At 38.0% G+C, this 27,818-nt stretch overlaps 1 protein-coding gene across 16 annotated transcripts in view; it reads right to left on the bottom strand.

The window, feature by feature from the left end:
- Nucleotides 1-27,818, bottom strand: part of PCDH15 (protocadherin related 15) — a 771,473-nt gene that overhangs the window by 70,718 nt on the left and 672,937 nt on the right. For all 16 annotated transcript variants that reach the window (XM_045024749.1, XM_045024750.1, XM_045024752.1 and 13 more), the window contains one exon: nt 1,550-1,765. In XM_045024749.1, the coding sequence (XP_044880684.1) occupies nt 1,550-1,765 (216 nt within the window). The remainder of the gene's footprint in view (nt 1-1,549; nt 1,766-27,818) is intronic.

Raw genomic sequence — 27,818 nt, 5'->3', positions numbered from 1 at the left:
AGCCATCTTTTAATCCTTTTAATGCATGCTATGTTGATTTTATATCATTCTAGTTATTTAATCAAAATGTTGTACCAAGTCAAATGACTTGTAGAAGTGGTAAGTATATTATATCATCACTATTACCTTTGTCAACCAAATTGTAATCTACTTTTTTTAAAAAAGATATCAACTTAGTTTAACGGGCTCTAGTTTCCATAAACCCATGCTGATTATATGATCCTGCTTTAATTGTTTGCAAACTGAATCCCTTAACAGCCATTCGACTATCTTGCCTGGGATCAATGTCAAACCGACAGGCCTATAATTACCCAGGTTATCTTGTTTACCCTTTTTAAACTGAGAAACCCATATTATTCCATAGTACTTAGCATTTTATAGTACTTTATCTTTTCCAAGCATAGCTCCCATTGACTTTAGTTCCAGATGTAAACTCAGTCCCCAAGCACCCTAAGCTGAGCACCCAGAAAATGAGGAGCCATAGCAGCCAGCTATGAAATTTTTCATTTAAATGAGTTAACTAGCATCACATAGGGACTTTGTGAGAGAGGCAGAGATAGAATCCAAGTCTCTGGGGCAGCATTCAGCTGTCTAAATCATGAAACCAACAGTTCTCTTTCTGCGGTCCATTACTCACTCTCTACACAGCATCAACTTTTGCAACAACTGAGGTGGGGTCCTGCAAACAACATTCTCATTCACTACACAACCCTGATTCATTTCTCTGAACATTGTCCATCCTGTGAACTAAATGAGGCAGGAGTTCTGTGGAAAGAATAGCTTGCGATCATTTAATAAAAGACTACATCATACAAACTATAAACTTCAGGCAAAACTTCCTCCCTGAGTTTGGCTGTTCCTAGGGTCTCCTTCCAGCATCTTCTCTGTCTTAACTTCATGCCAAAAGAGGGGCAGCTTACTTTATAATAAATAAATCTACCTATTAGCATATCCTCTGATTTTTGGGTGATTCAACAGAAAAACCCAGCTTTCCTATGTAGGGCCTATTATTCCCCTTATTCCCCAGAACACCCAAGATGTGGTCACCTGTGTTTTCCCAGGAGCACCCAATTGTCAGAGGTCTCATAATATTTATTTATCTAAATTTATAAAACACCATGAGGTACCTATATTGTGCTCTCAGTGCATACAGTAAGTCCCCGATTCCTTCCTGTCTACAGTATTTCTCTTGCTCCGAATAGAATCATGCTCCACGAACCCTCAGCGTATGGCTTCTTCATTTTAAATTTAATACAATTAAAATCCTGCTAGATATTGAGTACATGAGGATATATTCTGTGGATATCTAGCATGCTGTATTATCTTTGTGTAAATAGGACATATTGCTATAGTACATACATTTTTTTTCAGGGATTCAGAAAGCTTTTGTTTGGGAAAAATAACTTCAGTGTCTTGAAAAGATAATATTCACAAAGTTCATGCCCATCCCTTCTAGCTCTTTGGAACAGAAACTTTATCTAGAGTTATAATTTCCTCTAGTGTATCAGGAATAGATGTCAAGAAGACATTGACTGATTCATATACTTACAAGTACTTCTGATTTGCTGCTCAGTCCTTTCCCATAATTGTCAGTTGCAATGACCTGAAACTTGAAATAGGACCTTCTCATATTTTTGAACAGCATTGCAGTTTTTATAAGCCCTTCATAGGGTTCGATCACAAAACCTTCTTTGCCATCCTTTATTGGGGGTATGATGAGTCTGTACTGCATAGCACTGTAATTTCCAGTGTCTTTATCATCAGCCTAGTAGAAAACATAAAATAAGCAGAAATGAATAAGGTAAAATATGTGTGCAAAGAGTCATTAGCATTGTCCTTCAAATATAGCTGGAAACTGGTCTAGTGGATCTTTTCCATTCCTGAATGTATGATGTAGGTCTGATAGTGGATATCATTATTAAATGGTTCATTTAACTCTGCAGAAAACAGTCTTTGCTTTTCCAGCAATTTATTTCTCCTTTGTTGGCAAACTGCTCCAAAATAAATGAAAGCTACAAATGTACTTTTCAGATTTAAAACGTATTGGACAGGTAAGTGCATTTTAATTATGAAATCAAGAATGTGGCAGAGGTAATTTTTCCAACTATTAATGTAAAGGAGAGCAGCAGGAAAACCATATGTACCTAGCATCTTCCCCTAACAACCATGTATCCACCTAAGGATTTCTTCTGTCTCCTTACAGACATTCTGCTACCTTCCTGATTTAGCAAGTTTATTTTCAGATTAATAATAATATGAAAATAAATCTTCAGTGAGATTCTGCTGCACAGATCTCTCAGCCCAAGTGAGGGAAAGGGACACAAAGGTGGCTTTAAGCCAGCTTTGTACCTCCTAATCATGGGCAGCTCTGAGGTGAGGTTCCTGGCGTAATTTAGATAGCTCTGGGGGCCTAAATGAAGGCAGCTTCTTGGAGCTGCAGTGGAGCCTGGAATCTGCAACACTGTATACTATCGCTATTCCCCTGACATGCCCCTCACATCCCAGCTCCGCCTCCATCACACACCCCACCCATGTCATCCCAGGGGCTGTGCTCCACAGTGTCTATGCTGATGGTAATATTCTCCCCCCCCCACACACACCCCTCCCGGACACACACACACATCGCGGCCTCTGGGGGTTGGAGTGCTGCTGAGGATCTCATCACTGGTGTTTACATGACCAAACCATTAAACTGGGGTATTAAAGAGTGCCAGCTACTTAATAAACCATCCCTACAACATTCTAGCATTTATTGGTAGCCGGGTCATCCAAGTACTGACATGGTGAAACCTTTTTTTAGTTTGTAATTGCAGCCAAAGTTGGCCAACACTGCAGGTACTGATATTATTGTTACAAAGGATCTGGGTCTCTGTCTATAATTCATAGTTCATCATAAAACAAAACAAAAAACTGCTTGTGGTGGGGTGTAAGGGTATATACCAAGAAGCCCGAATGAAACTGGCTACAGCCAGTCAAGGTGGACTTTGAAAAACAATAGCTGAGCACGGTATCTTTGAAAGGCAGCCATTAATTATTGTTAAGGATTTTCTCTTCATCAATAATCCATGACTTAGAAGGTGAGGAATGAAAACATTTTACCAACTCCTATTGTGTATCTTTCTGTTTAGAAAACGGGGGAAACTAGGAAAGGGATTTAATAAGCACATATAGAGTGGACACAGGGAAGAGGAGTCTGTCTCTAGACAGCAGTACAAGGTTGACTGGTGAACCAGTGGTCAAAGAGAAAGGGATTGATTTCAAGGGTCCTAAACAGTTCATTTCTTTTTTTCTTCTCTGTAACTAAGCAGAGAATGCCTTATCTAGTTTAGCTGTGAGAAGTGTAAATTTAGATATGTTAAGCAAACTATTTCTTATGTATAATTCCATTTTCTATCTATTTTAATGTTGTTTTGATTAAGCTTATTGCTGCATGGGCAATTTCACACTGGTTTCCTTTAAGAAAGGTGGTGAAGGATAAAGAGTTTCTGGAACCTACATCCCCTTCTCAGTCTCCATCCGGGGTAAAGACAATGGTGTTCTCTCCCAGTGAAATGTATCCATCAGGTTGTGGTGGACAAACACATGACAAAAGACTAAGGAGGAGAGGACAGATGGTAGTGATATTGGTCACAATCACACACTAGAGCATCGCTTGCATTTTGGATCAGTACAATTAATTGTGAGTGCATTTCTTAGATTTCAGACATCTACCTTTCTTACTGCCTACAAGTCAGGTAGATGTGTAAATCCTATACAATCATCATCATCACGTTCCCATTACGCTACTGGTGTTTAGGGCAGCGACAAAGCTCCTCCACTTCTATCTGTTTCTAGTAAGTTTTTAAATGGTTCTCCAGTTGTGCCCCTATAAAATAGTCCCAGTTATTTGTGGGGCTAAAATATGAGCCCAACACTGAGTTCAAGTGAGCCTCTTTTGAAAATCAGTGCATAAATGTCTAACTAACTCACAAAAATGGGTCAGATTTTTCCTTATGGTAACCCTACTGATTTCAGTGATCTTTAATAAGGATCCCACTTCAAACCATAATTTAATCTTGTATGTTTTGAGTTTAATGTATTATGCTAACATTCTATTCCATGTAATGTGAGCTAAACTGAGTATAAGGTGGGAACCAAAAATTACAAATATGAGATTTAACATGTTTTCTAGTATTAACAATACTTGTTTAAAAATTGAATGATAGTTGATAACACACAGAAATAAAACCTCAATGGCAGTATTATAATCTGTGGATTGTGGACAGATTAGAAAGGCTCCTTTCAGTTCTATTAAGATCCATCTTCTCTATCTGTTCTCAGGGAGCTTTAAATCCTCCATTTATTCACAAATGAGATTAGAAAGCCTCCATCCAGGGTAACAATGGAAGCCTCTATATTTAAAAATAACACTCTGTATAATCCACACAGAAGACTACATATTTACTGTACAATAAATAGGAATGAAATAGTTTATGGGAAAAAAATCATGTTCATGCACAGTAACTACTTTTTAAACCTTAATAGCTTCGCTGTTTTTTAACAAATAAGTAGCTATGTGCCCTTGTCAATATCCTGGCCATTAATTGTCATGTATCAGACCTCAGTTTGAAACTTGTGAGGATGTATATGAACATAAACAAGAGATTTAAAACCACAAATTTGTTTGCACTCCTATAATTCTGAAACCAAAAAATAACCCCAAGTAAAATTTCATTTAAATTCCAGACAGTACAGTCAGACACTCTGTAGTCTCTATATTGAAAACATATAGATTCCATTTTTATATAGCAAGAATTTGTTGGCAAACTATTTACACCAGATGGTTATAATACAAATATAATAATAATAAATTATAATAATGGCCTTATGCTGATGGCCTTTTCTTCCCTTCCCAGTATGGATTTGCCTTATAAGAGACATAATTTAACCCTTTCAATAAACAGCAAAAATTATTACTAAAATTGACTCAATAGACTGGCTTACTCAAATGTTCCACAGTATCTGGATCTCTGTGCATAGGTTTTAGGTGTGATGTAAAACCACATTTCTTCTCGGTGTTTTATGGGCATCACTGGGGAACAAACTACAAATTCTGATCCAAACTAGGTGTGCATTAAGGGACAATGAGAATTCTTCACAAAGACTGAGTCAGTTCTAAAGAAGGGTATGGATGAAAAATTGCATGACATCCAAGCTACAGATACTGAATAACCAAATAAAATAGTTTTAATAATTTAATGACAAATTCCAAGGCACTTATTTAAAACCTCTAAAATTAATAGTTCAATTGATTAGGAATGTGGTAGATGTTGAACCTGGATTTAATGGCCAAAACTGTGTCAAGACAAATAATTCCAGATCTTATGTGCACATCCTCTAAAGAATTATGACCCAGAGTTCTTACACTGATAGATACATCACCGGTTCAAATGTCCCGGACCAGAGGTCTTTACCCAGTAAGTGAAATGCAAACTGATCGTTTAAACAAGGAACAGGAAGAATTGTTCTGTGCATCATATTTTAAAATATTGGCCCTAATCCTCAAATGTGTCAAACTCAAGCCCCAGCACTAAGCCACCTTTCCTCTCCACAATAATTTACGCATTTCAAATTTTGCCCTTTGTCTCTATGGGTGAAATGCTGTCCTTGATATCAATGACAATTTTGCCACTGACAACAGTGGGGCCAGGATTTCACCCTATGTACCTTGGTTTACCCACCTATGTACCTTGGTTTACCCACAGGCATGCCAAGTACCCAAAAACTTAGGGATATAGAGCACATGGAACTCCTTGGATGAAAGTTGCCAAGTACAAATCATTCCAAGACAGACAGAAGATTCTTTATATCTTGATTTCAACTGTCCTTAATTTCCAATTTTCTTTTGCCCCTTTAATTGTACTTTGATAAAACATAATGAAACTTAGTGTCACGTTCAACTTTACCGAATCACTAGAGAGAGCCTGTGAGATGTCATTCACATAATATGCTAAAGTCCTTTTAACACAAAGTAGGTATGTTTGCTATTCCTGTAATTTGTCATGAAGGTAAATATTTTTGTCACTTCATTGGGAGAGATATATGATGTCTCAAGGGTTGTGATATGACTGTCAAAGAAGAGAAAGAGCTCAAATTAATCTTAATATTATGGTAGTATATCTTTCTTTTGCTTATCTAGCAGAAATAAATATGCTGATGTCTCCTGAATTCTGTTACGAATGATTACTGATAAATATTTATGTCCTTAGAATTATTGGGCTAAATGTAATCATGATGTAACGGCATTACTCCATCTGTCTGAATGGAGTTCCTACCCAGGGTTAGCTTGAGCCAGGTTTTCTCTTTTTTATAAACATTTTTATGATAGTCAAATATTGTTATGTACTTTCAGCCTCGATACTAAGAGTATTTAACACTGTCATTAATGTTACATTTCATAACTTCTTTGGCAATTCTCTCTTGAAACAACAAATAAGAATTCAGAATGATAATAAATAAATATTGCTAGTTCAAACATACAGCAAATCACTAGCAAAATTAAAATACCTGACATTTCATTGGCTGCTAGAAATGAAAACAGAACCAACATTGGGTTCCCAAAAGGTTACTTTATCTTCCAAGAGGGAATGAAAAGCTGTAGTTTTTCCTGTTCCTACATTCAAAATCCCACACCCTACTCTAAAGCCCAGTACGGCAAACTCAGCAAGATGCAAAGTATGACTATGCTGCTGTTGACATAACACAAATCAGGTCCTGACATTTTTCTTAAAAACACAGAAACAAAATTGCACTTTCTGAATTTTTTGATTATAAATTGTTACAATAGTGATAGAGTTTCTAGGAGAACTGGTAGGGAGAACAGATGTAAGATAAGTCTGGAAATATCTGGGACGCACTGTAGTTGATCAATAGAGTCAAGGAGGCAGGAGATGAAAGAGGAGTTCAGAGGAGGAGAGAAGATACACAAGGATGCATGAGGAGAGAATTATATGGTATTGGACTAATTAACATAGATCCTTCTGGTGGTGTTTCTATAGATATAGCAAGTTACAATATGTTTTTGCACATTTTGCTTTCTGGCTCTTTGTGTGTCTGAACCTTACACTGTAGCTGCTCCCAAAGCAAGCCCAAGAGTCCACAGAAAATTGGGAGATGTATGGATAGAATGCTGTATATGGAGATCGGTATAGTAGGAGGCAGTCATAGAATTCTGAGACTCTAGGGTAAAAAAAGCAATCCATTGGAAAAGTAACACTGGAGGTAGGTGTAATGAAACATAATGGCAAAGAGAAAAGACCAAAAAAAATGGACAAAAAAGAATAAACTAATGGTTAGAACAAACTGACTGCAATATAAAAGTAAAACACAAAGCATAAATGCTGGTGCTTCAAAAGCAATGGGGTAGCAGATATGGGCTAGCTTTTAGAATTGCAAATACTCACCACGCTGTATATTCCTGCAGGCACAAATGATATTGCAGGCAAAAAATGATATTTTATGTGCCAGCAACATTTGAATATGCCATCTGCTTAGTGCCACTAAAGAAAAGAAAACAAAACAAAACAAAACAAAAGGAAGGAAAAAGAAAATAAAAGGAGTTCATTCATTTTATGAGCCCCTTTAGCATATTTTGACTCATAATTAAGGGTGACCTTGCTAGGGAATCTGGAATGCAAATGGGACTGATAATGGGTTTCCAACTCTAGGTTGCTAGTTTGAATCTAGCTCACGTCAGTAGCGACAAAAGTTGTTACCATCTGATGGCTGGTTTAGTAGCTTACGAATTAATGGTTTCAGTGAAGTCTCTAGTGACCATCACAAACAAGCCACCAACATAACTGTCACCCCCACTGGTAGTTTCAGTAAAAAGGTGAAGGATTTTGTTGTAGATTGAGCTCTCTATCACTCTCCTCCAGGTCAGGTTAGAGATACATTAACAGAATGGTGTGGGGAAGCCTGCAGTGCTGATACAGCCCAAGCTGTGGCTATTCTCTGTAGAGGCACTCAAGCTTTAGAGATGTCAAAACAGCACCTTTCATGAAGGCCACATTAATCTGGCTTTGTTTGATACATTGTTCTTACAGATGTTCTGTATTAAAAGAAAATGATCAAAGGCTAGTAGAAATATTGCAGATCTGTATCTTTGCAAATCTATCTGCGCTTCCACTGAAGTCAATGGAAAATACAGGTGCTCAGCACCTTTAAAAGCTGGCCTGAACTTCAGTTCAGGTGTAAAAATACTGGTTTAGAAATCTTACTTTAGATACCCAGGTTTGAAAATGTTAACATGAATTATTATTATACTCTACACACCAAATTTTTAAATAAAATATAATTAATAAACAAAGAAGCACACAAAAGAAAAACAAAATTACACCTGTACCCGATATAACGCAGTCCTCAGGAGACAAAAAATCTCACTGCGTTATAGGTGAGACCGCGTTATATCAAACTTGCTTTGCCCCAACAGTTCCTTGTTCCCTGATTGCCCCCTCCAGAGACCCCCGTCCCTAATCACTCCCAGGATCCCACCCCCTACCCAACTCCCAGGTCCCCTGACTGCTCTGACCCCTATTCCTACCCGACAGGCACTGACCAGCAGCGGCAGGAAGCAGAGCAGCGCGGCCCCAGTCCGCTCCACTCTGCCAGCTCCCAGCCACAGGCGCTCCACTTCCTGCCACCTGTAAGTGTGGGGAGGTTGGGGAAAGGACGCTGCTCCTGGCCCCCCACTAATCCCCCGGGCCACTCTGGGACTGCGGGGTCCCCAAAAGTGCCTTTCCACAGCTCCTGCCCCTGAGACCCTGAGGGGGGGAGCCCCTGACCACCGCCAAGACCCTCTGCCCCTTATCAAACCCTTCGGCCCCGACCCGGTCCGGCACCCTTAACACACTGCTCAGAGCAGCGTGTCAGAGCTTTAACCCGCGTTATATCGGGTCACGTTATATTGGGGTAGAGGTGTATATTCTTTAGTAAAAGTTTTAGAGCACTGACATATTATCTAGAGATATGCTCCTAGAAAGAAATTATCTTTGAATTTGAAATTACCATAGTATTATTCTTAGTACATCAAGCAGCTTCCTGTCAGAGTCCAAATGTCATAGCAGAGGTGCATGTCCACTGCTGTCATGGCTAACACTTTTCATAGTGGATTTCCACACTACTTCTGCTTAACATGTTCTTTTCTCCCTACAGATTATTTTTTGTCACTTTTAAATGGCATTTTAACTAATAAAATACTGTGACTGGCAAAATAGATAGAGTCATGATAGAGTCACTTATATTAAGATGTATGTCCTCTTCTATATACAAAAGTATAAATGGAAAAGATAAAAATAATTTCTAAAGAATTTTTTTTTCAAAGCATCTGTGATGCAGGCTCAATGACACTCTTCCATCAATATCATGGTCAGGTTATTATTTGCAGTTGTAGGAAAGAGAAAGCTTACAAAAGGGGCTTAAAACAATTAAAATACAGGCAGAAAATAACAAATGAGATTTAATTTGGAGAAAAATAAAAACATGCCAGTTTTCTATATGCATGCACTACTCTTACTGCACACTTACACACATGGCTTTATACATGAATTTACTGATGGATTTAGATAGCTGCATTACGTGATAGTTAACATCAATCTAATCTTTGCAAGGAATGTAAGTAAAAAAAAATAATCCCCAACCCCCTGCGCCTCATCACACAAAAAGCTCTCTGATATTCTTATAGAAAAGTCATTGTTTTATGAGTTTGATTAATTCGTAGGGAAATACCTGAACTGTGAGTAAAATTATGATGATATTGTTAAAGGACACGGTGATTTTACTGGAATTAATTTATGATGCTTTACTTCTTCATGCCTTACTCAAAAATAATCAAACAGTAACAAAGGAATGTTAGTTAATATTATTAAGTGCACACACAAAAAAATAGAAATGGTCTGAAATGATAATTCTGTCAGCCACAATGTAAGAATAAGGTTAACTAGAGGAGATACAAATGCATTACAGACTCCACTAGGTCTACCATCATCAAACTGTTCTGTTGGCTTCATGATAGAGTCATTAATAACAAAAGTAGATTAGCCACTTCCAGAGATTTTAATTCACTGATATTTAGTCTGGCAAGCTACCTTTTCTGGAAACATGTTTTCACCTTTATGGCCCAAACTTCCAAATTCTTACCCACACAAATAGGCCTTATAAATTCTGGTGAATTCAGCACAAAACCATCCCATATAATTATCTGGAATTTTATTTGCTTATTTGAATGCACTTGGATAAGACATTTTGAAAAGCTCTATTATTTATAGAATGGATTTGTCAAACAAGAATGTTTGTTGATAATCTGCCTACATAAAACAAAGATTATTTTTCATAAAGTTCATAAAGGTTAAGTGGTTAAATCAAGGAACAGAAACAATATGAATGTGACTTAAGTGACCAACACACAGCACAAGTAGTGAATAACAAATAGTGACCAATTCATGACCAAACTATAGGGTCAAATTATGTGCACAAATTATTTGCTGAACAATTCTCAATAACAAACAAATGAATAAAAATTGTGATTTATTTGCACAAAGTTAATTTAAAAAAAGAAAAAGGGCAAAGTTCATTTGATTAAATGGTCACAATGAATAATTTGAAGTTTATTCCTTAATTTGTAGATTATAAAGCCAAAAGGGATCAGTGTGATCATCTAGTCTGATTCACACGGGGAGTCCCAATGTAATCAATAAGACTACTCATGAAAACAAGCATACTCATATGAATATGGATTAGTGACATCAGGCCTCAAACTGTATCCAATTAAATCCTCTGGGAAGGAAAAGAAAACTTTTACAAGCACCTCGAAAGGGTAAAAGCCAGAATCAATGACTGTAGCCTTTTGTGTTGCACCACATGGTGGATGTAATCAATTCTTTAAAAACCAGAGGTTCTAGAGGTTTAGATCTAGGAGAATATTTATCAATTAAACAGTTTCTATTTTAAAAAACACTTAGGAAGAGAGAGTTTGGGGGGAAGTATGAAGATAAAAGTGAACTATTAAATGATTATGTCTAGAGAACAGGTGAACAATTTAAGTTTATTAATTTTTTTAACAGATAGATTATTTTCTTTCCTTCTTTCCTTCCTTCCTTTCTTTTTTGGCACTTGATGCCTAAGTCAGTCAAATGGATGGGGAAAAGAACAATTGGAATAATTTTAGCCATTGTTTTATCACAGTCCACTAAAGTTATTTAACAGTTCTAAAGTTAACCTTATTCTTTTAGCCTTCTCAGATAATGATTAATGAACAAAGGTTTTAAGAAATGTTCACCTGTCTGTTCTATTCAGGTTCTTATATTGTACCCATCACTGTGGTATCTTACCACCTACTGGGACATTGCTGTAGTGACATGAAAAGAGCAATTTGAAGTACATATTTAAACTTTTCACTTCCCCATCACTTCAGACATTAAATTATCAAAGTAAAGAAAATACTTAGGAAAAATAATTCATATTTTAAAATCAGAGAGATTAGAATTGGGAAAGCAAAATATTTGAGAAACTATTACAGTGAAAATTCAATTTCCTCCTTTAATCCCCCAAAGGTAATGTGTGTCACTTATTCTTTGTAAAATAGTTTGAGAGTATTGTGTAGAATGAAGTCAGGTTCTAATAATGAGGTGAAAAGTAAAAGGTGTATGAAAACCCAATTGATATGCAAAATAACTACAATAATCTAATATGAAATTCAAAACAAATCTCAGAATGCAAAATACATAGATTAATAGCTATGATTAGTACCTTTATTTTTAATTCACACAGTCATAACGAAAAGCATGTGATAATATTTGACCATGAGAATGACAGCAGAGAATGAACATCTATGACTGTTCGAATTCCTGAAGAGACAGAATTTCATAAAAGGGATGCAACGAAGGCAGGGGTTTCTATAATTCCAAGCAGCGACCTGTTCTGTTTTAGCCCTTAAAATTTTGTTATGGGCACAAATGTAACAAAAACAATCACAATAGTAATAAAAGCAATTACCCAGACTGCTGTTCCAGCTGTCTCACCACTGCAGTCCCAGGTGCAATGCTTCCAGAATGAAAGGGAAGCCCAAATAGCTAGGGCTCCTCCTAATAGCAACCATTAGCCACCATGGCTCCCCCAATTGACAACATTTCTGGAGGGGACAACTTAATAGATTTCATTTATTTTTTGAGGAAGTGGTTTAATTTTATTTGTTATTTTGATTCCAAAATTAAGAGACATCAGCATCTAGTAGAAGTTGTCTCCCCTACACCATTCCAGATCCTTAACCCTTGCTCCAGCCCCTTTGTGCTACTCAGGTGGCACAAATGTGATGGAAAACTGCCCTGAGAAGGTAGGTGGGGATTTTTTTGCATCAGGGAATCCCCAAGTGGCCTAGCCAGCCTTATGTAACCTCCCTCAGTACTTTTCCACATCATTGAGAACATGTGGAGCGCGTGATCAATACTGCATGTGTTCTAATAATCCAGGACTGATGGCACTGGGCCATTAACAAGGGGATAGTAGTGCCCATATAAATTAAAGCAGCCATCAAGCTGCTCTAACTTATGGTAAGGGCCAAATTAGCTTCCAGCTACTCCCAGGTTCTAAAGAATGCAAACATGGCTTAAAGCCACCTTTGTCCAGTCCCTCTGGTCCTGCACCAATGGATCTGGGCCACCACATGGTATTATCTTTGGAGAATTCTTTTGTGATTTAGTTCTGATTGAAAAATTTCTTTAAAGCCCTTTCTAATGGAGAATAGAGTATTAATGCACTTTGGGAAACATTCTGGAAAAGGGAGGAAATGATTTTGAGACGGCTGATTTATCAAAAATGTGTGGCTGTGTGAAGCTGTTTGTGGATTTGGAAAATTAGAAGCAGTCATATGTGCAGGTGCAATTGAATTTATCATACAGTTCTGCAGTTTCTCACTTGGTATCAACAACACATACACAAACTTCAAAATTTAGGACTAAAAAAAGTCTAGGGTATATCTACACTACAGCCAGGAACTGTGCCTCCCAGCCCAGGCAGCCAAATGTACGTTAGCTCTGCTCAAGATAGCACACTAAAAATATTTTTACAGTGTTGTCAATAGGTAGCATAGGCAGTGGCTTAGGCTATCCACCCAAGTAGGTATCAGGGCATCTGGGTGGTTTGGCTCCAGATTACACTGATATTTTTAGTGCATTACTTGGAGCAGAGCTAGCACGTCTTTCTACCTGAGCTGGGAAGCATGCTCCCAGCTGCAATGTACACATACCCTATGTTACATAAAGTGGCTCTATAGATCTTTCCTTGTCTGTACACATGCCTACTTGTTGAAATTGATACTATATAGATTTAAAAGGAACCAAAGGTTGACTATATTAGTAGTAAAATCAACATTTTATTTTAGCCACTTTTCTTCAGATGTGATCTCAGTTTATAATAGGGCCAATTTTGATATTAATGCTACTTCTTAATTAGTATATGGGAGAAAAATCTCAGTTAAGGTATTTTAAATAGAGGCAACAAGTTACAGAACCTTTTGAAGCCTGCTTTTTGGACCTTTTGTCTCTCCTTCCATGGAGTACTGACCTTATACCAACCTTATACATGTTGAATGATTGGTATGGCTGTAGCAAAGGTCTCCATGTTTTATATCAGCTGATCTCTGGACTAGTAATTAAAATTAACTGTCTTAACAATGGCTTTTAACATGCTAACATATATTTAAGATCCTCTTTCTGTTTCCATTTCCTGAGAATAGGTGGAAGAATTTTAAAGCATGGTCTTTTATTGGCCTTTCATCTACTTCTAATCATCTTTCTAAAAAATCTGCAATAGGAAAGGTGACAAAGCCCACAGGTAAGTGGAGAACATGGAGACCTGGGAGATGGGTCGGAAATAGGAGGGAGCGTGGCTATAATGGCAGAGAGAAAGGAGGGTCAGGGCAAAATGGAGGCCAGATCAAATCAGTATCTTAGATGCCTATATACAAACGAGAGAAGTATGGGTAATAAGCAGGAAGAACTGGAAGTGCTAATAAATAAATACAACTATGACACTGTTGGCACCACCGAAACTTGGTGGGATAATACACATGACTGGAATGTTGGTATGGATGGGTACACAGCTTGCTCAGGAAGGATAGACAGGGGGAAAAGGGAGGAGGTGTTGCCTCACATATTAATAATGTACACACTTGGACTGAGGTGGAGATGAACATATGAGATGGAAGTGTTGAGAGTCTTTGGGTTACGCTAAAAGGGGTAAAAAACAAGGGTGATGTCATGCTAGGAGTCTACTACAGACCACCTAACCAGGTGGAAGAAAGAGGTGGATGAGGCTTTTTTTAAAAAACTAACAAAATCATCCAAAGCCCAAGATTTGGTGGTGATGGGGGATTTCAACTATCCAGATATATGTTGGGAAAATAACACAGTGGGGCACAGACTATCCAAGAAGTTCTTGGACTGCATTGCAGACAACTTTTTATTTCAGAAGGTTGAAAAAGCTACTGCGGGGAAGCTGTTCTAGATTTGATTTTAACAAATAGGGAGGAACTCGAGAATTTGAAAGTGGAAGGCAGCTTGGGTGAAAGTGATCATGAAATCATAGAGTTCACAATTCTAAGGAAGAGTAGAAAGGAGTACAGCAACATAGAGACAATGGATTTCAGGAAGGCCGATTTTAGTGAGCTCAGAAGAGCTGATAGGTAAGGTCCCATGGGAATCAAGACTGAGGGGAAAAACAACTGAGGAGAGTTGGCAGTATTTCAAAGGGACACTATTGAAGGCCCAAGGGCAACCTATTCTGCTAGGTAGGAAAGATAGAAAATGTGGCAAAAGACCAGCATGGCTTAACCACGAGATCTTGCATAAGCTAAAAAATAAAAAAGAGTCATATAAAAAATTGAAACTAGGACAAATTACAAAGGATGAATATAGGCAAACATAGGAATGCAGGGGCACGATTAGAAAGGCAAAGGCACAAAATGAGCTCAAACTAGCTACAGGAATCAAGACGACTTTTTATCAATACATTAGAAGCAAGAAGACCACCAAGGACAGGGTAGGCCCACTGCTCAGTGGGGAGGGAGAAACAGTAACAGGAAACTTGGAAATGGCAGAGATGCTCAATAACCTCTTTGTTTCGGTCTTCACCAAGAAGTCTGAAGGAATGCCTAACATAGTGAATGCTAATGGGAAGGGGGTAGGCTTGGAAGATAAAGAACACGTTAAAAATCACTTAGAAAAGTTAGATGCCTGCAAGTCACCAGGGCCTGATGAAATGCATCCTAGAATACTCAAGGAGCTAATAGAGGAGGTATCTGAGCCTCTAGCTATTATCTTTGGAAAATCATGGGAGACAGGAGACATTCCAGAAGACTGGAAAAAGGCAAATATAGTGCCCATCTATAAAAAGGGAAATAAAAACAACCCAGGAAACCACAGACCAGTTTGTTTAACTTCTGTGCCAGGGAAGATAATGGAGCAAGTAATTAAGGATATAATCTGCAAACACTTGGAAGGTGGTAAGGTGATAGGGAATAGCCAGCAGGGATTTGTAAAGAACAAATCATGTCAAACTAATCTGATAACTTTCTTTGATAGGATAACGAGTCTTGTGGATAAGGGAGAAGCGGTGGATGTGGTATACCTAGACTTTAGTAAGGCATTTGATACCATCTCGCATGATAGTCTTATCAATAAACTAGGCACACACAACTTAGATGGGACTACTATAAGGTGGGTGCATAACTGGCTGGATAACCATACTCAGAGAGTAATTATTAATGGTTCCCAATCCTGCTGGAAAGGTATAACAATTGGGGTTCCGCAGAGGTCTGTTTTGGGACCGGCTCTGTTCAATATCTTCATCAACAACTTAGATACTGGCATAGAAAGTACACTTATTAAGTTTGCAGATGATACCAAACTGGGAGGGATTGCAACTGCTTTGGAGGACAGGGTCATAATTCAAAATGATCTGGACAAATTGGAGAAGCGGTTTCAGGTAAACAGGATGAAGTTTAATAAAGACAAATGCAAAGTGCTCCACTTAGGAAGGAACAATCAATTTCACACATACAGAATGGGAAGAGACTGTCTAGGAAGGAGTACGGCAGAAAGGGATCTAGGGGTTATAGTGGACCACAAGCTAAATATGAGTCAACAGGGTGATGCTGTTGCAAAAAAAGCAAACATGATTCTGGGATTCATTAACAGGTATGTTGTGAGCAAGACACAAGAAGTCATTCTTCCCCTCTACTCTGTGCTGGTTAGGCCTCAACTGGAGTATTGTGTCCAGTTCTGGGCACCGCATTTCAAGAAAGATGTGGAGAAATTGGAGAGGGTCCAGAGAAGAGCAACAAGAATGATCTATGAAGGAAGGCTGAAAGAATTGGGTTTGTTTAGTTTGGAAAAGAGAAGACTGAGAGGAGACATGATAACAGTTTTCAGGTATCTAAAAGGGTGTCATAAGGAGGAAGGAGAACAAGAAGCAATGGGCTTAAACTGCAGCAAGGGAGATTTAGGTTGGACATTAGGAAAAAGTTCCTAACTGTCAGGGTGGTTAAACACTGGAATAAACTGCCTAGGGAGGTTGCAGAATCTCCATCTCTGGAGATATTTAAGAGTAGGTTAGATAAATGTCTATCAGGGATGGTCTAGACAGTATTTAGTCCTGCCATGAGGGCAGGGGTCTGGACTCGATGATCTCTCGAGGTCCCTTCCAGCCCTACAATCTATGAATCTATGAATTTATCTGCTGTAAATGGACTTCTATTGAATGGAACATTTCCCACTACCAGTCAGTTTTATTGTCCTTCTCTCCCATTTAAATGTGGGTCCACTGCTAATGTATTCTCAAGTCTAGATTTTTCTCCCTCTCCCCCCATCTTTTTAATGTGTCTGCATGACAGCTTTTATTTTATTTTTTACTCCAAAAAACTTCATTAAATTTAACAACAGATGAATTTAAGAATAATATACAGAGGGCATCTGATGGTCTTCACTGGGTACCATCTCTCTTTCTATCAAGTTAGGCTCCATAACTCATAAATATTAGTAAGACATGAGTGAGCAAAGGACATGAATTGTAATTTCATAAGAAGTATTAGAATTTTTATTCAAGCCACAAAATAAGTTATTTTTTTCTTGAACTTGTAACAGACCAGACCAACTGGAGTTCAGTTTATAAACATTTAACGAGTGGCTATAAATTTCCCTAAATGCGATATGCATAAACGGTGGTCTAAAAATTAATGACTACAATAACAAAATTGTTCAGTACTGTTAAAGTGACACTAATTGTACTGAAAATTGTACTTACTGACTTGACTGGTGTTACTTGTGCACAGGGCTAAAAAAAAGCTTGTCTGCCTGGTTTTAAATAAATGTCATACTTCAGCACATGCAATACACTCAGAACAAACAAGTCCAAGGTACCTTTCTTACATTTTGATAGTATTGCATAATGACAGATATGTAACTGTGACATACAAATTCAATGAAAGAGACCCAGCAAACAACCACTTAGAAGTCGAGGCCAGAGGGGAATACTAGTCAAGAGCAGATTGAGATCTAAGAGGAGCCACAGTGACAGCAGGACTGCTGCATTACATTTCACACCTCCACCTAAACATTAACTCTACCCTCTGATTTAAATATCCCTTGGTAATTAAAGCTAATGTTATTCTGACACACTATGAATGTATTTTCTTTTTAAAAAGTTGGAAGTACTTAGACACAGATTTTTAACATTTCAGAATTATTGCTCCCTTGATTGTTAAGGCTTGATATAATTCACAAAGCTAAAATAAAGACATATTTTATCTCTATCACGGTGGTAAAAAAAATACTGAAAATCTATTTTAGAACCCAAAAGTTAGCTCAGTAGAAACCTTTTTAAAATCAACATTTCCCAGCTAACATTTACCATTTTATCACAGGTATCTTCTATTGTATGCATGTAGCTAACTTAGGTGCAGTATTAAAAACAAATAAATATCAATACGTAATATATAAAAGATTGTGTGCAGGACTGTACATGCCAAAAGATTTCCTCAGAAAGTATGATTTGTCAGCAGGAACCAATCAATATAAAAAGCATCATCATTTCTAGATAATTACAATCAATTTGTGAATATTTTCTTTCCCCACAACTATCCTCACTAGCAGACACAGCTGAAAGTGGTAGGATGAAGCAAGCATCTCTGCAAGGTCCTGTGCTCTGAAGCTTTGCTTAGGTATTTATTGCTGAGTTTAAGAGCCTCATAGCAGGACAGATTCAAACACAGCACAAAGAAGTATATATGTGGTGAGGAGCACAGGAAATATAACCAAACTGTTTGCAAATCACAGAAACAGTTTTGATTTGGCGTGGATTAAAAAAAAAAGATAGAATCACAGAATTGTAGGACTCGAAGGGATCTCAAGTGGTCATCTAGTCCCTGCATTCATGGCAGGACTAACTAATATCTAGACAGTCCCTGACATGTGTTGTTCAACCTAATCTTCAAAGTCTCCATTGATGGAGATTCCACAACCTCCCAAGGCAATTTATTCCAGGATTTAACCACACTGACAGACAGGAAGTTTTTCCTAATGTCCAACCTAAACTTCCCTTGCTGCAATTTAAGACGATTGCTTCTTGTCCTATCCTCAGAGGTTAAGGAGAATATTTTCCCCCCTTCTCCTTGTAACAACTTTATGTACTTGAAAACTGTTATCTCCCCACTCAGTCTTCTCTTCTCCAGACTAAACAAACCCATTTTTTCAATCTTCCCTCATTAGTCATGTTTTCTAGACCTTTAATCATTTTTGTTTTTCTCCTATTTCTCTACGTCCTTCCTGAAATATTGTGCCCAGAACTGGACAGAATACTCCATTTGAGTCCTAATCAGTGCAGAGTAGAGCAGCAGAATTACTTCTTGTGTCTTGCTTACAACACTCTTGCTGATGCATCCCAGAATATTTGCTTTTTTATGCAATAGTCTTATATCATCCACTTGTATTTAGTTTGTGAACCACTATGAGCCCCACATCCCTTTCTGCAGTACTCCTTCTGAGGCAGTCATTTCCCATTTTGTATGTGTGCATTGCTGGCACGTGATGGCATATATAACATTAGTAGACGTGCAGATGAATGAGCTCTTGATGGTGTGGCTGAGTCCTCTGATGGTCATTCACCTGCACGTCTACTAATGTTATATATGCCATCATGTGCCAGCAATGCCCCTCTGCAATGTACATTGGCCAAACCGGACAGTCCCTATGTAAAAGAATAAATGGACACAAATCGGACACCAGGAATGGTAACATACAAAAGTCAGTAGGAGAACACGTCAATCTCCCTGGACATTCTATAACAGATTTAAAAGTAACTGTTCTTGAACAAAAAACTTCAGAAACAGACTTCAAAGAGAAACAGCAGAACTAAAATTCATTTGCAAATTTAACACCATTAATTTGGGTTTGAATGGGACTGAGAGTGGATGGCTCATTGCAAAAGCAGCATTGCCTCTCCTGGAACTGACACCTCCTCATCTATTATTGGGAGTGGACTACATCCTCCCCGATCGAATTGGCCCTGTCAACACTGGTTCTCCACTTGTGAGGTGCTCCCTTTTCTTCATGTATCATTATATAATGCCTGCATCTGTAACTTTCACTCCATGCATCTGAAGAAGTGAGGTTTTTTATCCACGAAAGCTTATGCCCAAATAAATCCATTAGTCTTTAAGGTGCCACCGGACTCCTTGTTGTTTTTATTATCTTCTGGGTTTTTGCAAATTGATTGCTTATTTGCTCCATTATCTTTCTGGTTACTGAAGTTAAGCTGACTGGCCTGTAATTCCCACTTGTCCTTATTTCCTTTTTTTATAGATTGGCACTAAATTTGCCCTTTTCCAGTCCTCTGGAATCTCTCCTGACTTCCATGACTTTTCAAAGGTAATCACTCATCATGACTCAGATCTCTCTTCAGTCAGCGCCTTGATTATTGTAAGATGTATTTCATCAGGTTCTGGTGACTTGAAGACATCTAACTTGTCTAAGTAATCTTTAACTTGTTCTTTCCCTATTTTAGCCTCTGATCCTACATCATTTTCACTGGCATTCACTATGTTAGATGTCCAATCCCTACTAACATTTTTGGTGAAAACTGAAACAAAAAATGCATTTAGCATTTCTGCCACTTCCACATATTCTGTTATTGTCCCCCCCCCCACACACACATTAAGTAACAGGCCTACCCTGTCCTTGGGTCTTCATCTTGCTTCTAATATATTTGTAAAATGTTTTCTTGTTACCTTTTATGTCTCTAGTTAGTTTAATCTTGTTTTGTGCCTTAGCCTTTCTAATTTTGTCCCTACATACTTGCATTATTTATTTATATTAATCCTTTGTAATTTGGCCTAGTTGCCACTTTTTGTAGGATTCTTTTTTGAGTTTCAGACCATTGAAAATCTGGTCAAGCCAGGGTGGTCTCTTGTCATACTTCTTACAAGACAGTTCTTTATTTTTTCCAAGGCAGTTCACCTAGCCCTAATTGAGATATGGATAAATGATAGTGGAAAGAGACCACAATTTCATTTTCCACTTGTATCTCAGGTCTAAATCTCAACACAGATCTCCAAAGGTAAAAGGCTAAAGAGCAGTAAATCACTGTGGCACCACACCCAAAATTTATAATATACTTAATAGTTTGTTAAATTAAGAATATTTCTTTCTTTCAGGATAACTAAACTACCAAAGACCAGCTATCTACAAGGAAACTATCCTTTAACTTCAAGTTAGTGAATCATAGCATGACATAAAATACTGTCTATTCCTACTCATCAGCTATGATCTGTTATGTTATAGTCAGTCACAATTATCAAAATTAAGGATGAATAATAAAAAAAAATTGAAGGGCACACAAAGCCAAAGTGCGGATGCTTATCATTTATACAGATTTATGTGAGTCTTCATTAATAATAGCTGTCATTAAATGGTGTGCAGTTCTCCAAGTTGACACACTTTCATATTTTTCTGATACGTGCAGAATTCAGCTTTGCTGCAACTGCACTGAAGTCAGTGGAATTACATCTACTTACCCAAGGCTGAATATGGCTCTGGGTTTTATACTGAGTTACCCTTATAATTTATGATACGTGAATTAAACTAACACTGCTTTTATCTTTAGCATGGGTAGATTCTCATGTAAGTGGAAAAACAAAATAATAATAATGATAAAAAGGAGGCTCAAGGACCTGACAACAATTCTATATTATAGGTTCATAGAAGTCAGAGATGGTTGTTCACTCAGTCTATATTTTCTCTTTCCTAATTTCAACCCATTACTCTTTCACAGGACTTGAAAATTTACTGAACACCTGCTATCTCTAGGAGGAAGCCTACTTGCTAAGCTGTAAAAGTGGTGCTCTGAGCCATGCCCTCTCCCAAGCTATATCCAGTCTCTTAGGCCTACAGACCTCTGTCCACCACTGGCTGAACTCAGGCCTTTCAATTAATGCCAAACCTGTTGTTTTCCTCTGTGCCCCCCCCCCCCCCATAAAACAACTTGTGCCTGTTCTCTTCTCCCATTCCCAATGAATTAATGCTGGACAGGTGCTCTTAAGCCCCTCAAATAAATCAACTGATGCTGGCCTCTCATCATAAACTCTCTGTTGGAGTGGCTACAAGGCTACCCACCAAAAGAATCCTCTGGGGTTGCAGAAGAATTGAGGTACACTCTCTTCTTGGGCTGTACACCAGTGTACACCAAACCAGGGAACACGGGACCTGAGGAGGAGGAGGAGACCCCAGCTAATGTGAAATCCAGCAGTGGTAGGACCTCTCTCTGCTCTTTATGGGGGTGGGGCAGGCAGCTGACAGCCCACCAAGCATAGGGTTGTGGAAGATGGTGGATTCTACAACACCTGGGGGCATTTGCAAAGCCACCATTACAGATCTCAGATTGGGTGGCATGGTGGTGGCAGTAGTGGGGCCTCCACATAAAAAAATCTTATGCTGGGGTAGTAGAAGCCCTCTTCTCCATTCCAAGAAAAAAAAAAGACTTCTGCTCTGTTGGTGGGGTAGTATATTGTCTATATTTGAGTCACTGCTCATTTAATTTCCTTGTCTTTATTTATTAATGACTACTTTTTCTCTAGTACTTGTTTTCTCCTGATACACTTGTAAAGGCCTCTTGTATTTCCTTCACATTTTTGGCTAGCATGATCTCATTTTTTCTTTGCTGCCCTTAATTTTCTCAGTCCTTAAAGTGCAATTCTACTTAAAAACTGACAAAGTAAAAATGGCACTTTCTTACTCAGCGGGTCTGCTCCATGTGTATTCATTGTTTCTTACTACAATGTGCTTACTCCAAGCATAAAAATCATTTTTACTAGATATTTTATTGTATTAGTCTTGTAATAAAGGTAATAATTGGAGATATACCAATCTCCTAAAACTGGAAGGGACCTCAAAAGGTCATTGAGTCCAGCCCCCTGCCTTCACTAGCAGGACCAATTTTTGCCCCAGCTCCCTAAATGGCCTCAAAGATTGAACTCACAACCCTGGGTTTAACAAGCCAATGCTCAAACCACTGAGCTATTCCTCCCCCCTAAAGCTATACTTATGAGACTACACTTTTTGTCTACTCATCTATAGAAAGCTTGTACAAGCCACTGAATATGCAGAATATATTACCCTCTCAATTACTGTTTTATGTACCATGTGCTGGGTAATAACATGAGAGAACTCCCTAAACACACACACATACTCTCTCTCTCTCTCTCTCTTTTTTTTTTTAAATAAAAGACTTAGAGATGCTGCAACTGCAGCTTGCAATCAAACCATGAGCAGACAGAATGCCTTCTTCTAACACTTCTCTTGTAACGTATGCTACTTCCTCCAAGTTCCATGAAGCCAGCTAGTTACAATTGTACAATCCTATTGAAGACAACTACATCTGCAACGTTTCTGAATACTAAGTGAGTAGAAAGAAAGATGGTGGAGTCACCGTGGATAGCTCTCTGAAAACTTCAGCTCAACATGCAGCAGGGTTACAAAAGGCTAACCAAATGTTAGGAAATATTAGGAAATGGATAGATAAGACAGAAAATATCATATCACTATATAAATCCATAGTGCACCTACACCTTGAATACTGTGTCCAGTTCTGGTCACCCAATCTCAAAAAGAATATAGTGGAACTGGAAGAGTTTCAGAGAAGGGCAACAAAGACTATCAAGGGAATGGAAAGGCTTCTGTATGAGGAGATACTAAGGGTACGTCTACACAGCAAAGAAAAAACCACAGCTGGCCCATGCCAGCTAATTCAGGCTCGTGGGGCTTGGGCTGTGGGGGCTGTTTCATTGCTGTGTAGACTTCCAGGCTTGGGCTGGAGCCCAGACTCTAGCACTCTGTGGAATTCAAAGAGCAGGAACATTACCCTGCAAGGAAACTGAGAAAACTCTCCTGCAGCAGAAACAGTGGGGTGACAGAAAGTGCTAAGAAGCTCTTCAGTGAGCCAGGGAAGAAGCTTGGATGGAGACGAGCTCATACATCAGGAACCCAGGAGGAGGCTGAGGCCAGGGCCCAAGACAAGGAAAGGCAGGAAGTGGACCAGGGAGATAACAAATGGTGTGCATAGTCAGGCCTTGACTGCCTATACAAGCTTCCCTGGACTGGTACCCAGTGGAAAAGGAGGGCCTGTATTCCCTACTGGCCCACCAAGGAAGGTGGAGTGGAATCTGCCCCCCTTCCCTCGACCACCACGAAGGGCTAGAACAACTGAAATGCTCTGATACTAGTGAGTCCAGACTTGGACAGAGAGTCCACCCTGAAGTTGAAGGACTATTACTTGTTGGACTACTGGTTTACCCCAGGAGTAGGACTTTATGTGACTTGTCCAGAGGGCTGAGTCACAAGAAGCAGACCAGCACAGGGTCTGAAATGGCTGTCAGCAGGGGACACACCTAAAACAAAGCATAATAGAGTTTGCCCAGAAACTAGCACCATGTGGGCAAAGGGTTCCACTGAGTATTTTTCTGACCAGGTGGGTGTGTTAGTCTCTGTGTGAAAAAGACAAGAAAAGGTGCAGACACAGAAACAGAGAGCCAGAGGCAAAGCAGGAAACCCAAGCAGCAGTCTATGAGCAGTGTATGATCCTGGGGGGAAAAAAGCTAGAGAGAGCACTTTTTGGTCTGGTGTTGGCTAAAGATACTTGGGGCTGTTAGGTAAGTAAATATTCTTTTGTTTCTGGTCCCTCCTGCATTTGCAACAACATGATCTTGTACATTCATTGTAAATAAGATTGCATCAAAGAAAAGAACAGATTTCATTTTCAGTTTCTTCTCCCAACTGGAACAGGATGCCCAACTTTGACTAGCCACTTGGGTCAATAAAGGGCAACAACATGTTAAAGAAAATGTGCTGAACTTGCAACCTTTTGCAGGCTGGGAAAACTGGTTCCTCTTATGAAAGAGGATTCATATTTTTACGTTATTAACATAACACAGATTTTTAGACTGACACTGAAACAAAATTGTAACTTTCCTCAAGTTTGAAGAATAGCTTGCCTAGTTCAGCAGCAGCCATTTCAAAGTAACTGGATTTATCATTGCTCTTGATTAAAATATGTTCCCATGAAGCACCCAGGCTACCATTTCTGCAGAGATATTTTTGTAAATATGCTCAATGGGAGGTTCTCAATTTATTAGAAATAAAACTTCCTCACCTTGCATTTCTCATAGTAAAAACTGCAGGGTCAAAATGTTTTTAATACAATCTGTTTTTTAATTGGTTGTTCTCAGATTTTAGTCAGTATTTATCACTGTCAATAACCTGCTGTTTTACTGCCGGGAAACTGATGGGAATAACATTAAGAAGGAATGTCTATACTTTTTGTGCATACTTCAGCAATGATTCAGAATCTCTCTCAGCATAAAAAGATATCTTGAATAAAAGTCAAGTAACTCCTCTCTTTAAAGTGTTAGTATTTTCCCTGCTACAATAAAATGACAAATATTTGTATATCTTTCAAACTTGCTATGATTGTGCTCTAAAATAAATTATTTTTCTGCAGCCATTAGTGATGTACACCTCAGGGATACACTAGAATATATCTAAAATCTTACTTTTATACTTAGTCATGTCTTTGTCCAACAAGATGTAAAATTATGCAAATTTGAAATTTAGAAGCCGCAATTACAATCTGTAATTTAAACAGTTTTACATTTGAACTTTAAAACACTTTTTCAACTATATATGAATATTTGTGATATTAAAGACTATGCCACTTCTCAAACTGTCTATTTAAACTGTATATTTTGTCCACATAAAAGCTTGCAGCATATTTTAGCTGTAATTATTGTTTTTTCTGGTACTATTTCCCAAATGTAAACATTTAATTTTATCCTGTAGCACAGAAGGAATAAATTGGCCTGGTTACAAATTGATGCAGCGGGTTGCTAAATTTTGAATGGCTTTATTTAATATAGAGTTTTCACTTTGAAACATTCTGTTCTTTCTTTTCTCAAATTGAAGGAGTCTGTCAGGGCCCATTAACATTAATAGGAAGTACATACTGCACATTGACTGATAAATAGATACCTAGCTGATACATTTATTAAAAATAAAGTTTTTGTGTGCATGTGACTGAATTCCATCTAGCGGTCTTGACACAGCTACATAATAAGTATTGGAATACATAACTTCATAAACCAGAATGAAGCAGTTTAGGTTAAAATGGCACTTAGAAGGGCGGGGGGGGGGGGGTGGAGGGAGAATACAATTTAGCCAATTTTCCACTATACCTCTTCTATTATTGCTATTGGTTTTGCAGTGGAAATTTGAGGTTTTGAGATAAAAGAAAGGTTTGTTCCTATCAAAATTACCCAGATACTTTTTATCCTGTGTTATGTGGAGCTTTATGGATTACCACACTTTAATGAGTACTTTCAGGAGGAAGTTTATTGTAGATTATTTTTTCCTACTGAAGTTTTGAAATCTTGGACTCAAACAATGCCCACTGCTAATCCTTCAATCTTTACACAGTCTAGTTCAAGATCAACTGTTACAAATAGTTTTATTTTAAGAATGTATTTCAGCTACAGATTCAACACTCATACCACTTAATAGAATATATTTTCCCACTATTTTTGAGCAAGTATCACTAAAGAAATTACAAGAAGATCATACAGAAGGATAGTGAACATTTAAAGCCCCTTCTTCTTCTTGAGAATTATATATACACAATTCAATAAATCCATTTGTGATAGCATATTTAAATTTCACCAAGAGCTGTTGTAATTACTATTTATCTTATGAAAATGTAATGCATAGGCATGGTCTTGTAATAAATTGTAAATCTTTCTTCTGCCATGTTTATGAAGTACAACTGAATTATATATACTTTTTTTAAAAAAATATCAACAACCACCCTGCATATTCTGCTTCTGTATTTGCTGAAAAATTTCACCATTGCAACATAGGAGAGAAATCTCTGTAACCTGGTAAACTTTAGTCAAACTTAACTCATACATGAACATACATCAGTTTTCTTCATCAGTTCTGTGTAAAGTGAAACTGGCAAATGTTGGCTTATTATTGGTTCTCTATGTCAGAACAATGGTACTATTCTTTTCATTATGCTACTGGAAAAACACTCTTTTCCTGAAACTTAACAGGGGAGAACTCACACCTTTCATTGCTTTTAATACAAATGTCATTTTCTGCCATTATTTTCTCTCTCCTTTGTAGAACTTCTGCTTCCCCAAACAGCCTAACCCTTTTACAGCAGCCAAAACAATTGTCAATTGACTTTACAGTGGCAGTATAATAAAGTACAATAATTGTCATTATAGTAATCAATGGTATGACCTCATTTAGAATACTATGCTCAGTTTTGATCTCCCCATCTTAAGGATACAGAAGAAATAAAGATTGATGACAAATGCTATTGGAAAAAAATAAGGGCAGTATACCTTAGAGAGGTGAAAAATAAAAGGTGTCATGATAAAAATATACAAAACAACAAATGGTATAAAACACAATTAGAATGTGGAACTCATTGCCACAAGGTATCATAGTGGCCAAAAATTTGCCATGATTTTTAAAAGAATCAGACATATATATGGATAACAAGATAGTCTGAAGTTATAATAAATATATTAAAACAAAAACAATCATCACACACACCAAGAACATAAGCCTTCAAATTTGGGCGTAAGCCAACTTCTAACTATTGGGGATAGGAAGAAATTTCTTCATGGTATAACCTGTCTCCAAACTACCTGCTATAAGGCTTCTTCTCCTGAAGCAATTGCTAGAAGTCACTCTTGGAGGCAAGATACTGGACTAGACAGACTGCTGGTCTGGCATTTCCTGTGTTTACTAAAGCTAATGATCAGGACAAACAGGAAAATGAGACAGACACAGGGATGCATTTTAAAGTGGAAGGCTGCATCTTTATTAACCTTTTTCTTTTAGGGTAGGAGTGCTATGTCCTTCCCCACCCCCAGAAAGTAACAGTCATTTATTTGGGTCCAGTGCAGTGGTAAAGGATCTTCATGATAGACCTGGTTGGGAACTTTCTGTTTGGTTTTGGTTTTGGTCAGAAAATGCAGATTTGTCAAAACCAAAATGTTTATAGAACTTTATTGGTTTCCATTAAATTTCTCAGTGAGGAGGGAGAGGTCACCCCAGAATAGCCAACAGCCCAGTGGCTATGGCACTCACCTCTGATGTGGGAGATGTAGGTTCAAGTCCCTAGTCAATTAAGATTACAGTCTTGAAACTGGGCTCTTTCACATGCCAGGCTATAGG

This window comes from Mauremys mutica, chromosome 7 (genome assembly GCF_020497125.1).
Source record: "Mauremys mutica isolate MM-2020 ecotype Southern chromosome 7, ASM2049712v1, whole genome shotgun sequence".
Taxonomy (NCBI): Eukaryota; Metazoa; Chordata; order Testudines; family Geoemydidae; genus Mauremys; species Mauremys mutica.
Note: the sequence above shows the minus strand (reverse complement) of the source record. Positions and strands in the feature narration are given on the sequence as shown.